At 38.6% G+C, this 12,953-nt stretch overlaps 1 protein-coding gene across 2 annotated transcripts in view; it reads left to right on the top strand.

Moving 5' to 3' along the window:
* Positions 1-12,953, top strand: part of zfp91 (ZFP91 zinc finger protein, atypical E3 ubiquitin ligase) — a 61,804-nt gene that overhangs the window by 23,549 nt on the left and 25,302 nt on the right. For both annotated transcript variants that reach the window (XM_028812363.2, XM_028812362.2), the window contains exons 2-3: positions 6,551-6,582; positions 10,645-10,830. In XM_028812363.2, the coding sequence (XP_028668196.1) occupies positions 6,551-6,582; positions 10,645-10,830 (218 nt within the window). The remainder of the gene's footprint in view (positions 1-6,550; positions 6,583-10,644; positions 10,831-12,953) is intronic.

Genomic DNA, 12,953 nt, shown 5'->3' with positions numbered 1-12,953 from the left:
GTTCGCAGATTTCTGCTGACATTGGCCCTTTTAATTTCTGGTACATGCTTCCTCAGTTGGTTTGCCCAGTTGATTTCATACAAGAGGCGCTATTGGCAAGGCTGGGCGTTTAATCGAAAAGTAATCGAAATCGACATTCAGAACCTATAATCGATCAAATTTTTCCAGGTCGATTATTTTGATTACTTTCCCTTTAAAAACACTACCGCGTGTGGAGTCACTTGACCCCGCTCCGTTACGTTATTCCGCCGACATGTCGAGCATGGAGAGCTTAAACACTGATACAACTGAGCAACAAGAGCAGCTTGTACCAAAGAAAAACGCAGTCTCCATCATTTGGACACATTTTGGCTTCAGTAAGGATGACATCGAACAAAATGAAGTCAGATGTAGACACTGTAGAAAAACAGTTTCGACGCCCAAAGGTAACACCACCAATTTGTTTCAACACTTGAAGCACAATCACGTTACTGAATATGAACAGTGCATGGCTCAAAAAAAACAAAAAGAGACTGACAAGCGCCCAGCAACAAGTGCCTCCGCAAAGCAGATGTCGATAACACAAGCGTTCACAAATACCACACAGTATGAGAAGAGTTCAAGAAGATGGAAAGAAATAACTGACGCTATTTGTTATTACATCGCAAAGGATATGACTCCCTTGGCTACAGTGGAGCGAAGCGGGTTTAAACACCTCGTTAAAACTCTCGACAGAAGATACACTGTGCCATCGCGATCACATTTTTCTTTTAATAAGAAAAACATTGAAAATAATTTATTTTGTTTCGAAAATGCAAGTTATTTATTTTTACTTTTTTTATAAGAACAAAGTGACTATTTGTTTTAGGCAATGTGTGCTTTAATTTCAGTTGTTCAACATTGATGTTCAATAAATAATCACAGATAGTAGATAGTGTGTTTGCTTCAATTATTTTAAAATCAAGTAATGCACCCTTCATTCAAAAATCTCTCACTTGTAATATGTGAGCATATTTACTGTACAAAACTTGTCAGTGAACTATGAGGGCAAAAAATAAATAAATAAATAAAATAATCGTTCATTAATCGTAATCAAGTTAAAATGTTCAATTAATCGAGATTTTGATTTTAGGCCAAATCGCCCAGCCCTACTATTGGCAGATGGCTGAGAAGCTACCCAACCAGAGCGCGTATTACGTATTAAATAAAACTCCTCAAATATATTGTGAGCAGGGGGGCTGTTCGCACCCCCAGAGGATACAGCCGCTCCTCAAAAAACGCTGAAAGATTACCTTCACTGTGCTCTCTTCCTTGCTGGGCTTACATATGGCTGCTTTGTCAAGTGATATGCTTCCCGCACTGTGCTTCGCATACTTAAAAGCTTGAAGGGCACGTATTGATTTTTGATTGTTTGCTTTTCTCTCTCGCTCTTGCTCTGACATTCTCTGCTCCTGACGGAGGGGGTGTGAGCAGAGGGGCTGTTCACACCCCTAGACGATATGGACGCTCGTCTAAAAATGCTGAAAGATTACCTTCACGTTGCTCCCTTCTGTGCAGCTGCTTTGTCAAGCGACATGCTTCCCGCACGGTGCTTCACATACTTAAAAGCTCGAAGGGCACGTATTGATTTTTGATTGTTTGTTTTTCTCTGTCTCTCTCTCTCTCTCACATTATCTGCTCCTGACGGAGGAGGTGTGAGCAGAGGGGCTGTTCGCACACTGGCCTAGAGGATACGGACACTCCTGTAAAAAATGCTGAAAGACTACCTTTACATTGTACATCCTTGCAGTTCCTTTGTCCGGCGGTGCTTCACATACTTAAAAGCCAAACATCCCTATTGATTTTTGTTTGCATTTTTCTCTCTCTCTCTCTCTCTGACATTCTCTGCTCCTAACGCGCACTCCTTTGAAGAGGAAGATATGTTTGCATTCTTTTAATTGTGAGATGGAACTGTCATCTCTGTCTTGTCATGGAGCACAGTTTAAACTTTTGAAAAAGAGACAAATGTTTGTTTGCAGTGTTTGAATAACGTTCCTGTCTCTCTACAACCTCCTGTGTTTCTGTGCAAATCTGTGACCCAAGCATGACAATATAAAAATAACCATATAAACATATGGTTTCTACTTTACGGATTTTCACCTTTCATGGGGGGTTCTGGAATGCAACCCCCGTGATCGAGAAGGGTTTACTGTACTTCCTTTGGCAAGAGAATAAGGTCTGTTGTGCTAAAAACCTCACACCACAAGAACAGCTTTTTCTCCACTGCAGTATTTCATATGAATATGCATGGGTCCTGTTGATTTGTTTAGTGACTCATGGTGTCTTAAGGATGTTTGTTCTTTTTTCTTTTTATATATGTACAAGGTGTGATCAAAAAGTACAGTGGATGTTGATGCAGAGCACCATCCAAGAGCAACGCAGAACAATTCAATACAGGTTCTGAATGTCCATCCTAGAGCCAAGTTTGTGACGAGGTTCAACTCATTTGATACTGTCAGTCATTTGTGAGCCACTGTTGAGTTCAAGTTTGTCATTAATAATGGATATCGAGCAATGCATTAACATGAAATTTTCTTTGATTGCAACAAGCTCGGGGAAACCCATCAGATGTTAAAATCGGTTTATGGTGACACTGCACCGACAATTAAAACTGTTTACAAGTGGTTTGATCGATTTCGGAATGGATCTGACTTGGTTGAAGGCAAGAAAAGATCAGGACGTCCTTCAACATCAATAACCAAGGAAAATGTTGAAACAGTTTCAATCTTCATCATGACAACGCTCCTTGTCACACATCCCTTCTAGCACGATAATTTCTGTCGAATAAAAAACATTACGTTGTGTCCGCATCCGCCTTATTCGCTGGATCTGGCACCGTGCGAATTCTGGCTGTTCCCTAAATTGAAAATGACCATAAAAGGCAAACATTTTCAATCGATTGATGACACCCAGGCAGCCATGACAGCCCAATCAAAGACACTCTCAAAAGGAAACTTCCAGAACAGCTTCGCAAAGTGACAGGAGCATTGGGATAAGTGCATTCGAAGTGGAGGAGAGTATTTTGAGGGTGACTAGTGGTTGTAAATCTTTTACTGTAAGAAACGTTTCTTTTTTTAAAACATTCACCGTATTTTTTGATCATACCTCGTATATGGCACCAAGTCATATTCTTAGTCCATGTAAATGTATATGGCCAATGAAGTTCGATTCCAATTCTGATTTGATTGATTAGGTAATTGGTTTTCTTTAAGGGATGTATAAATTAATTGCATTTGACATGCTATATCCAGGCAGCTCCCATTAGGTGGTGTGAACAAAACTACATAAAAATAGAATTTGTTATAAAAAGGCAGAAAGTTTTTCCAAAATTACTATAAGTGGTTTATTTTATGGCCTGCACTGGAGACTTGCTATCAATACCTGTCCCCAATCCTAGGCTGTGTCAATATTGCATATCTCCATGTCCACTTGGGTTTTCTTTGACTTTTGAGATTTCCTTCCACATGGAAAAGATGACCAAGTGAGCTTTAATTATTAACTTTAAACTGGTCTGGGGTGACTTAATGGCCGCTTGTCCTGTCAAGGGTTGGTCCGTGCCATGTAATCCTTTGATAGAAGTGCACATACAAAAAAATAGATTGAAGGATTATGGGACAAGAAATTAGATTTTTTTTTTGGTGGCATTTTGGATAAAATATGGAAATAGAAGCGACGTTGCAGAGATGCTGCCTCACGAGCAAGGCAGATTCATCTTGTATCACCAGCTACTCAGGCACTCTGCCATGTTACATTTCCATGCAAAAGTTGTGCAACTTTGGCAACAAACAAACTAAAACAGTGGCATTTTTTTATGAAAACATTAATGTATAGTTACAATTTAAACTGAAAAAGAAACTGTTAAAAAAGAAATCATAAATGTGGCCTTTGCAAAGATTCGGGCACCCTTTTAGTTGTATCTCTTTAAGTCGTTCACCCGGTCTGGCTTAGCTTGTTAGGTGTAGTCTGGTCAAGCAAGAATTGTCATTAGGAATTGTCACGTGATGACAATTCCAGAGCCTAATAAATCCTTTGACTCTTCAACCATGGGCTCTACTAAACAACTGACTATGGATGAATAAATGTGTGGAAGGCAACACAGCATTCCAGCTGGCAGTTTCCACAGTTTGAAGTGGCAGTAAAGGTGCACTGTGGAGGTCAAAACGAATCTAGAAGACTGACAGATAGAACAAGTTGTATACTGTGCAGGATGGCAAAGCAAAATCCCCAAATGCCTGCAGGTCCCATGCAAATCAAGTTTAACTGTGAAAGGCGTGGTGGTGTACTCCTCTGCTCTCAGGCGTTACTTACATGGACACAGCCTTCATTGATGAGCCATCAGACAGAAACCTTACCTGTGATTTCATCAACAAAATAACATTGAAATCAAACGGACATTTTGGAACCAAGATCTGTGGATAGACGTAGTAAAAATTGTTCTTTTTGGCCTAATCCAATAAAAGGCTTGTTTGAAGAAGAAACAAAAGGGAACAGCATTTGAAGAAAGGAACACCATGCCAACTGTGTTAAGTACAGGGTGGATCTATTATGCTTTGGCGTTGGGTAGCAGATAACATCAAAGGAAACACTGTGCAAGTACAGGGAAGAGTGAATTCCGCTAACTGACGGCCAATTCCTGTGGAGAATATCAGACTGACAGCCAGTCAAGAAAGTAAAGTTTGAAAAGAGTGACTTGAACAACAAGACAATGATCCAAAATCTGTGAAGTACCTCAGCAGAAGTGTGTTAAGAAATACTATCAGGCAACATTTCTGCTAACGGCAATATGCCTTTATAGTGTCTGACTGTGACTGCTCTCTTTATCTTTGGCCAAGGCAGTAGTTTTCTTTCTTTTTAAGTAATTTTTGCATGCTTATGTTTATAATATTGATGTATTTATTTATTGAATTTCTGTGAAATGCGAAATATACTAGCAAAATACCGGTGCTTCACAGCGGAGAAGTAGTGTGTTAAAGAAGTTATGAAAAAGAAAAGGAAACATTTTAAAAATAAGGTAACATGATTGTCAATGTAATTGTTGTAGGCTTATTTTAGTATTGAGAGTGAATGTGATGATTGTAAAGAGTTTAATTTATGATTGTATATGAGAAATGCACATTTTTAGGCAGGGAGCCAACCACGTGGTAGGTGCGCAGACAGCGGCCGTGTGGAAAAAGGAAGGCTGTGCGTCTCTGCCGTGAAATAAATCATCTGTTAATGGAAAAAAGGAATGAAACTGCCAAAAGACGGCATAATGGTGAGAACCGCCAAAAAGAAGATGTTATTTTTGAAAGTTCATTACATACTTAACGTTTGTAAATACAGTGTAAAGGATGAGCATGGGAAATTTGGGTTTCCTACGTATATTGGAAGAAGCAGAAATAGTGAGGAGGTGTTTCCTCTATCTATATATACAGTTTAGGAGGTACACCCGTTTCCCCTCCTTGGGTGTTGCAGTAGGACATGAAACATACCTGACTTTTGTAAGTACATTGCAAGGAATGAGCACGCAAAATTTCAGCTTCCCACCTATATGGAAAGTGAGCGAATTAGTGGTGAGTCAGTGTCTGTCTGTCTGTCATGTAGTCTTTAAAGTGTATATGCGGCTTCCCATGCAAACACTGGAATTTATAAAAGATGACTTGATTACATTAACTCTGACCCATGCATACACAACATTTCAGAGAAACTGGGAAATTACGACACCCATGTAATAATTCATACAATTGAGCCGTTATTATAATGTGCGTTGACATGCCAAATATTTTACACCGCAAAAACTATGAATACGGGTGGAGTGGTGGCTCTGAGGCTTAGGATCTGTGCTGGTATCCAGAAGGTTGCCGGTTCGAATCCCCATCACTGCCAAAAGATATCCTACTCTGCTGGGCCCTTGAGCAAGACTCTTAACCTGTAATTGCTCCAGGGGCACTGTACAATGGCTGACCCTGCGCTAACCCAAAGAGGTATGCCAAAACTAACAAATTCCTAATACAAAAAATTGTATAAGGCGAAATAAAGAACAACAACAAAAAAAAAAAAAAAACCTTGAGAGCCAATGCTGAGTATTTTACACTGAAGAACGTTTTTGTTTTTTCGTCAGTTTGTATCGACTACCTGTTGTCGCTTATCAGCGAACTGGCATACTAACACTGGGGACTTTCAGCCAACAAATCATTCAGCAGATATCTATCAAGAAACACAATGGGTACTTCTTTATGCCAAAAACAGTACGCCTGTATAATGTCTCACCTAGACTGTGACAGCCAAGTCAGAACTTTTCCTTCTTTTTTAATTTTTCTTATTTTCTTAGTCTTTCAAACCACACTATATCTGTTGTGTATGTTTATTTCTCTCAATATTTATGTATTTATTTGGAGCTAAATTTCTCCCTGGAGACAAATTTCTATCTTTCTATCTCTCTGTCAGTCTTTCCGTTCATCCACCCTTTATACATTTGTATTCTTGAAGATGAATAAAATAGGCAGAAAGTTTTAAAATTGTAATTCACTTTTTTTTTCTGTTTCTTTTGTAGCTCTAAAGACAGAAATGACATCACCAAAAAAGGTACCTGATTTAAATTATGATTTATTGTATTTTATTATACTTGTATAATTCAGTATTAGCAGTTCCTACTTTTCATTCTATCCTTCAAGGATTCAATATTTATAAGTACAAACTAAATTTTATTTTCCTATGACTACTTAAGGTGCACTTATATGGCATTTCTCAAACTTTTATTTTGTCTTCAGTTTTCACCTGTTATGGTAGGAGTCAAGGACTTTCAGTAGATGTTTTTGTTATTTAATGATAATAAAGATTGCGATAAATGTGCTGAAAAAGCCCTTTGCAATTTTCAAATACCCAGTTGAATTAAAAAGCAGTTAATGGCTTATGTTTGAACCCTCAAGTCTAGATACCCTAAGGTGATGTAGAGTAGGTGAATAAATAAATCTTAAAATTAGGAGTGCCTGAATTTAAAAGCATCTCACGTCCTGGAGGGGCTTTGTTTGCAATCCATCCACAGTGCAGCTTCATTTGGGAAACAAAACACTATATGCTCAATTTGCTTGTGTTTATCTTTTTTATATTTAAGTTTTTGCCCTCACTGTGTCTTTTTTTTAGCTCAAATGTCCCCTAGTTCAGAGTAACAAGGTTCTGGCTAACTACCTAATAAAAACATGTGAGATAATGCCTCAGTTCCTCTTTCTGGCCAGCCTGACTGCGTTTACGCAGTTGGCCCAAAACTTTGATTATCAGGCTCTTCCATTTGCAAGTTCAAATCTGACTAAATGGCCATGACGGAAGCAGACTGTTAGTGGCAGGAAGAGATTGCTATCACAGATAGAATGGCGTTAGTGAGAAATAGTTATGAAAGCACTCGATTTTTAGCTTACTTAATGTTATCTTGGTTTGTCTTTTAAGACTTGCATATGTCTGATATCATTATTCTGCTTTGTGTAAATTTTAAATATCTATAAGAAGTTATTTTTTTCTCTTTATTGTTTTCTTCAATTTATTTATGTTTGGTTTGCTGATAGCTATGTTCTCATTTTATAATGTGGAGTTACTTCTTAAATAACAGAAAGGGATCTGTTCATCAGCCTGATTTTTGTTCCCAACTCCCACTAACCCTCTGCATGAACAAGTGCCTTCTGGTTTTGAGGAATGTGAACTTTGGATATTTGAATATTCAGTTCGGCTAACAGATGTTTCATAAAGAAAAAAATCTTTAACATTTTGGAGAGAAAATGACTGTGGGTTTGACAGATGCCTATTGACTGTCCTCCAGCTGGTTAAACGCTGGAGCCTGACCTGAACCACTTCATTTTATCACTAATAGGAATGTCCTCATATTCACAAATGTCATCTGGTTTTCTTTCACGTTTAGTTACTTGTGACGCATTTTTCCCAGCATTTTATGCAAGATTACTGTATTGATTTTGTTTTGTACAATTGTTCAATGTAATAAGGAAAGGAGCACCTGTGCCGCCCTCCTCCTTGTTTTGTAACATAATCTGTTTTACGTAATAATTATGAGACAATAATGTTTAAGGTGTTGGGGGAAAAATGATTTGTGTCGATATCCTGTACATTCACCTTAGTATTAGTCTGGCCCTCTCTTTGAAGACAATTCAGAGTCAGTTTGTTCTACTACTGTGCTTAATACATTGAGTTCAGTAGTCTGCATCCAAAACTTGCTGACCCTCCTCTTAAATGCAGTACAGTAATCCGTCCTCCATCGCGGGGGTTGCGTTCCAGAACCCCCCGCGAAAGGTGAAAATCCGCGAAGTAGAAACCATATGTTCATATGGTTCTTTTTATATATTTTAAGCCCTTATAAACTCTCCCACACTATTATAAACATTTCACGCACAATTATACAGCATAAACCCTTTGTATTCTCTTAGATATTAGGTAAGATTCGTTGAAATTATGTATGTAAACACAGGTTATATACAGTAAAACCTAAATATTATTTTAAAGATATCGAGCGTCTCCGATATCACATATGTTACAGCCATTACGACAGACAGGCCACCAGCAATAAATTCGTACAATGCAAGAAAAATTGTATACAGTAAAATGTGTGCACAGTGACACTAAACTATGTACATGTAATAAGTACTGTACGTAGATAATTATGGTTACTCACCAACAATGACACGACGACTTGTCCGATAACGAGGAGTTTAATTTTACTGCACAACAAAGGAGAGCGTTACAGCTCTTCTAAAGGATCCTCTTCAGGCGACTGTGTAGCACCGCCGTTGTTCTCCTTCTGGCAGTCTTCAATCCAAATCCCTAAAGCAGATTCCATCCAGACTATTGCCTTATCACGTCCACTTGCAACTCGTTTTGCGCCCTGGTTAAAGGACACTGCGGCTGTAGATCTTATGCTTTTCCTCCTTTTTAAATAAAAAGAATCGTGGACTCATTGATGCCGTAGTGGTGTCCTGCAGCGGTGTAGCTGTTCCCTTCCTTTAACATATCCAAAACTTTTACCTTTTCTGCAATCATTTGCATCTTCTGTTGGCGCTTGGACACAGCCCCTGAAGCAGTAGCAGGAGCACGTTAATGCTGAATGAGTGAGATGAGACTTCCTGGTTAATGCAGCACTCCGTCGCTGAGCCAATCAGCACACAGGAACTTTAACTGTGTGCTCTGATTAGGTAGCTTCTCAGTCATCCGCCAATAGCGTCCCTTGTATGAAATCAACTGGGCAAACCAACTGAGGAAGCATGTACCAGAAGTAAAAAGACCCATTGTCCGCAGAAACCCGTGAAGCAGCAAAAAATCCGCGTTATATATTTAGATATGCTTACATATAAAATCCGCGATAGAGTGAAGCCACGAAAGTCGAAGCGCGATATAGCAAGGGATTACTGTACAGTATTGCCCTCAGAATCTGAACGCCCCAGAACTCAAACAAGTTGGAAACCGAATGGAAAATTCGAACAAATTTTGCCCCGGAATCTGAACGCCCAGCACGTTGTTCGTGTGTGTTTGTGCGTACATTTCCTTTGCATTCGGGCCACCCATACGCTTTGCCGGAAGCTGTAGCGAAAGCATCTTGTGTGATTTTCGGTGCTATTTTCGCTGCTAATTTTATGCTTTTGCGCCTGTTTTGTGTTATTTTTTTATATAATAACAACTTTGTGTATTCACCATGGGTCCTAAAAAGTGTAGTGAGGAACATAAGAGTAAGAGGAAAGCTGTTAGAGCTACAATTGAAGTTAAGAAAGATCTTATCGCTAAGCATGAAAGCGGTATACGTGTGGCTGATCTCGCTACTATGTTCGGGATGCCTAAATCGACTGTTTGTACAATTTTGAAAAATAAAGAAGCTATCAAAGCAGCTGATGTGGTGAAAGTGGTTATGATACTGACCTCTAGGATATTGAAAAGTATGGACGAGATGGAAAAACTCCTTTTAGTTTGGATTAATGAAAAACAGCTGGCTGGTGATGTGATTTCTGAGATGATAATTTGTGAGAAAGCCAAGGTACTCCATGATGATTTAGTGAAAGGCATGGAAGGCAAGGAGCAGTTTAAAGCCAGTAGGGGATGGTCCCGAGAACTTTAAGGAAAGAACTGGGATCCATAGTGTTGTTATGCACCGAGAGGCAAGGTAAATACAGATTTTTATATTTTTAATTTTATTAATTTACATTTTTATTCAAATATTATTATTATTATTATTATTTGTTAATATTTAAACTTAAAATCCAGTGTATTTACTGTTAAAATCATTTTGAAAATTCGATTCTGTGGGACCCAGGAACGGATTAATTCAGTTTCTATTATTTTAAAGGGAAAAAATTGTGTTGGAACTCGAACGGGGTTCTGGAACGGATTAAGTTTGGATTCAAAGGTATCACTGTATATGGAAAAAATAGATATATTGTTTACCAGTCTTAATATGAAAATGTGCGGGAACAATTTTGATGGAAAATCAAACAGTACATGGTGTATAGTAAAAAAAAAAAAAAAAAAAAAAACCCTCTCCCAGAAAATGATTTTTACAGCATACTATTTTATATTCTATGATCCAGCTTTATTAATATTATTGTCTGTGGTTTTTTATTAGATTTTCTATTAACGTTCTATTTTTTCTTCTATTAAAAGAAAGCTCACCTGGATCAGCATCTTGTACTCCAAGGTCACGTCCAGTGAGGTCTCGCCGTGGTGGTAGAACGAATGCTGCACAACAGAAGGACTCAACTGGAAACTCGAAAACAGCAGAGTCTCAGATTGATTCGGAGGAGTTTATTTGCAAAACTGAGCCTGACACGGAACAAAAAAGTTACTGGGGTAAGTAAAAGAGAGAGTGAGGAGTGTGCCAATCAATTTCTTAAGCCAAATAGGTTTGCGAAAAAAAAAAAACAAAGTAGCACAGATTCAAATAAAAAATGTAATATAATGTCAGGAATTATGCCGTAACGTGCCCTGCAGATTTTCTTTTTACACAGGCTATATCCACACTACTACATTTTCATTGAAAATTGCAGACATTAGTCTCCATTTTTTTGTCCTTCATCCACACTACCCCACCGTTATTAACCTCCTAAAACACGGACCTTTGAAAAGGCTCCCCACCGCCGTCACATTAGAGTGTGGATGGGTAGAAATGGAAAGTTTAGAAAACGCTTACTCTGATTGGTTCATGTTTATTATGTGGCCCTTCCCTGATTTGATTCTGTTCATTACAACATCTCATTCCCTGATTGGTCACCTTTTATGGAAGGAAACCATTTTATAACATAGTGCGTATGGGGAAGTTGCTTTCCATGATGCTTGTTGTGTTGCTTACTTGTATTCATCAAAATTGTGATTTGTACACTTTTAATGCTGCATAAATGCACAATAGGCAAATTGTTTACCATTTTGCATTAGATCCCGTGTGAACTGGAGATGTAAATTTCCCTTCAGAGAAAACACTTTCTCTTCCTGTTTCTGCCGATGTGTCTGTGCGCCCAGTGTCGTGCGCACTTTTGGTTGTTTTAATGTTGGCGGAAATACTTTTATAAATGGGTATGAAAATGCTAGTGTATTAGTAGTGGACGTAGCCTCACCATGAGTTAGTGGAGCCACACTTTGAGGTGTGCCTTAGATCTGAAATGATGTATTTATACTACTGGTCAAAAGGTTTTGAACACCTCAGTTTTTCTTCACATTTATTCAGCTGAAATGCAATGAAACTGCTAGTTTAAAGTTTAGGTTAGCAAAAACAGAAAAACAAAGAAAATATTGGAATATTATAAATGTTCTGCAACAACGTACAGATGTTCTGCATCAATTAAAGTACATGAAGCCTTGCAAGTTGAAGCAAACAATTTGTACAGGTGTCCTAACTTCTGTTGATTACTTCAGAACTCTCTGTCTATCTTAAAGCAAACTGTGTTACTACACCCTATGAAGTACTACTTGGATGATATTCCAGTGATAATGGCAAGAAAATGGCAATTGACAAATGAAGTGAGACAGAGCATTATTAACCTTAGAAGTGTAGGCCTTTCATTTAGAGAAATTGTGGTGGGGAAAAAAAAAAACGGTCAGTGGGTACAGTGGTGTCCTACACAATTCACAGGCAATTAGAAACTGGAAGAAACTGATAGAAAGAAAGTTACAACCCAATCAGAAAACAAGTGTCTGAGGGTTATTGGCTTGTGTTATAGGTGCCTAACAGCACCAGAGATTCAAGCACAGTTTAGTAAAGAGCAAAAAAAGCAACTCTCCGTTTCTACTGCGACACTTCAAGTTGTGGCCAAATAGTTCAATCTTGGTTTCATGAGACCATAGAATCTTTCTCAAAGTCTGAGAGACCTTTGCTTGCCTTTTTGGAATCTCCAAGAGTGCTTTTATGCATTTTTTTTACTGAAGAGAGGCTTTCAGCTGGAAACTGTACTATAAAGCCCAGATCAGTGGAGCATTGCAGTGATTGTTGTCCTTCTGTAAGCTTCTCTCATCTGCACAAAGATTCTGTAGAGCTCAGTCAGAGTGACCATTGGGATCTTGGCCTCCTCTCTTACCAGGGCTCTTCTCCTCCAATTGCTCAGTTTGGACAGGAGGCCAGCACTAGAAAGAGTCGTGGTTGTTCCAAACGTCCTCCATTTAATAATTCTGAAGGCCAGTATGCCCTTTAGAACCTTCAAGGCTGCAGAAATTTTTTTTGTAGCCTTTCTTAGATCTGTGCCTCAGTACAGTCCAGACTCGAAGCTCTGCCTGCAACGTTGTTTGACTTCATGGATTGGTTTTTGCCAACTGGACCTTGTATAGACAGATGTGTGCCTTTTCTAACCATGTCCAGTCAATTGAATTGACTATATGTGGACACTAAGGAAGGTAGAGAAACACCTCAATGATGATCAGCAGAATGGGATCAAGATTTCAAGTGTCATAGCAATGGGTCTGAATATCTGTGCCGGTGTGATTCC

The sequence above is a fragment of the Erpetoichthys calabaricus genome, chromosome 10 (assembly GCF_900747795.2).
Source record: "Erpetoichthys calabaricus chromosome 10, fErpCal1.3, whole genome shotgun sequence".
Classification (NCBI taxonomy): Eukaryota; Metazoa; Chordata; class Cladistia; order Polypteriformes; family Polypteridae; genus Erpetoichthys; species Erpetoichthys calabaricus.
Note: the sequence above shows the minus strand (reverse complement) of the source record. Positions and strands in the feature narration are given on the sequence as shown.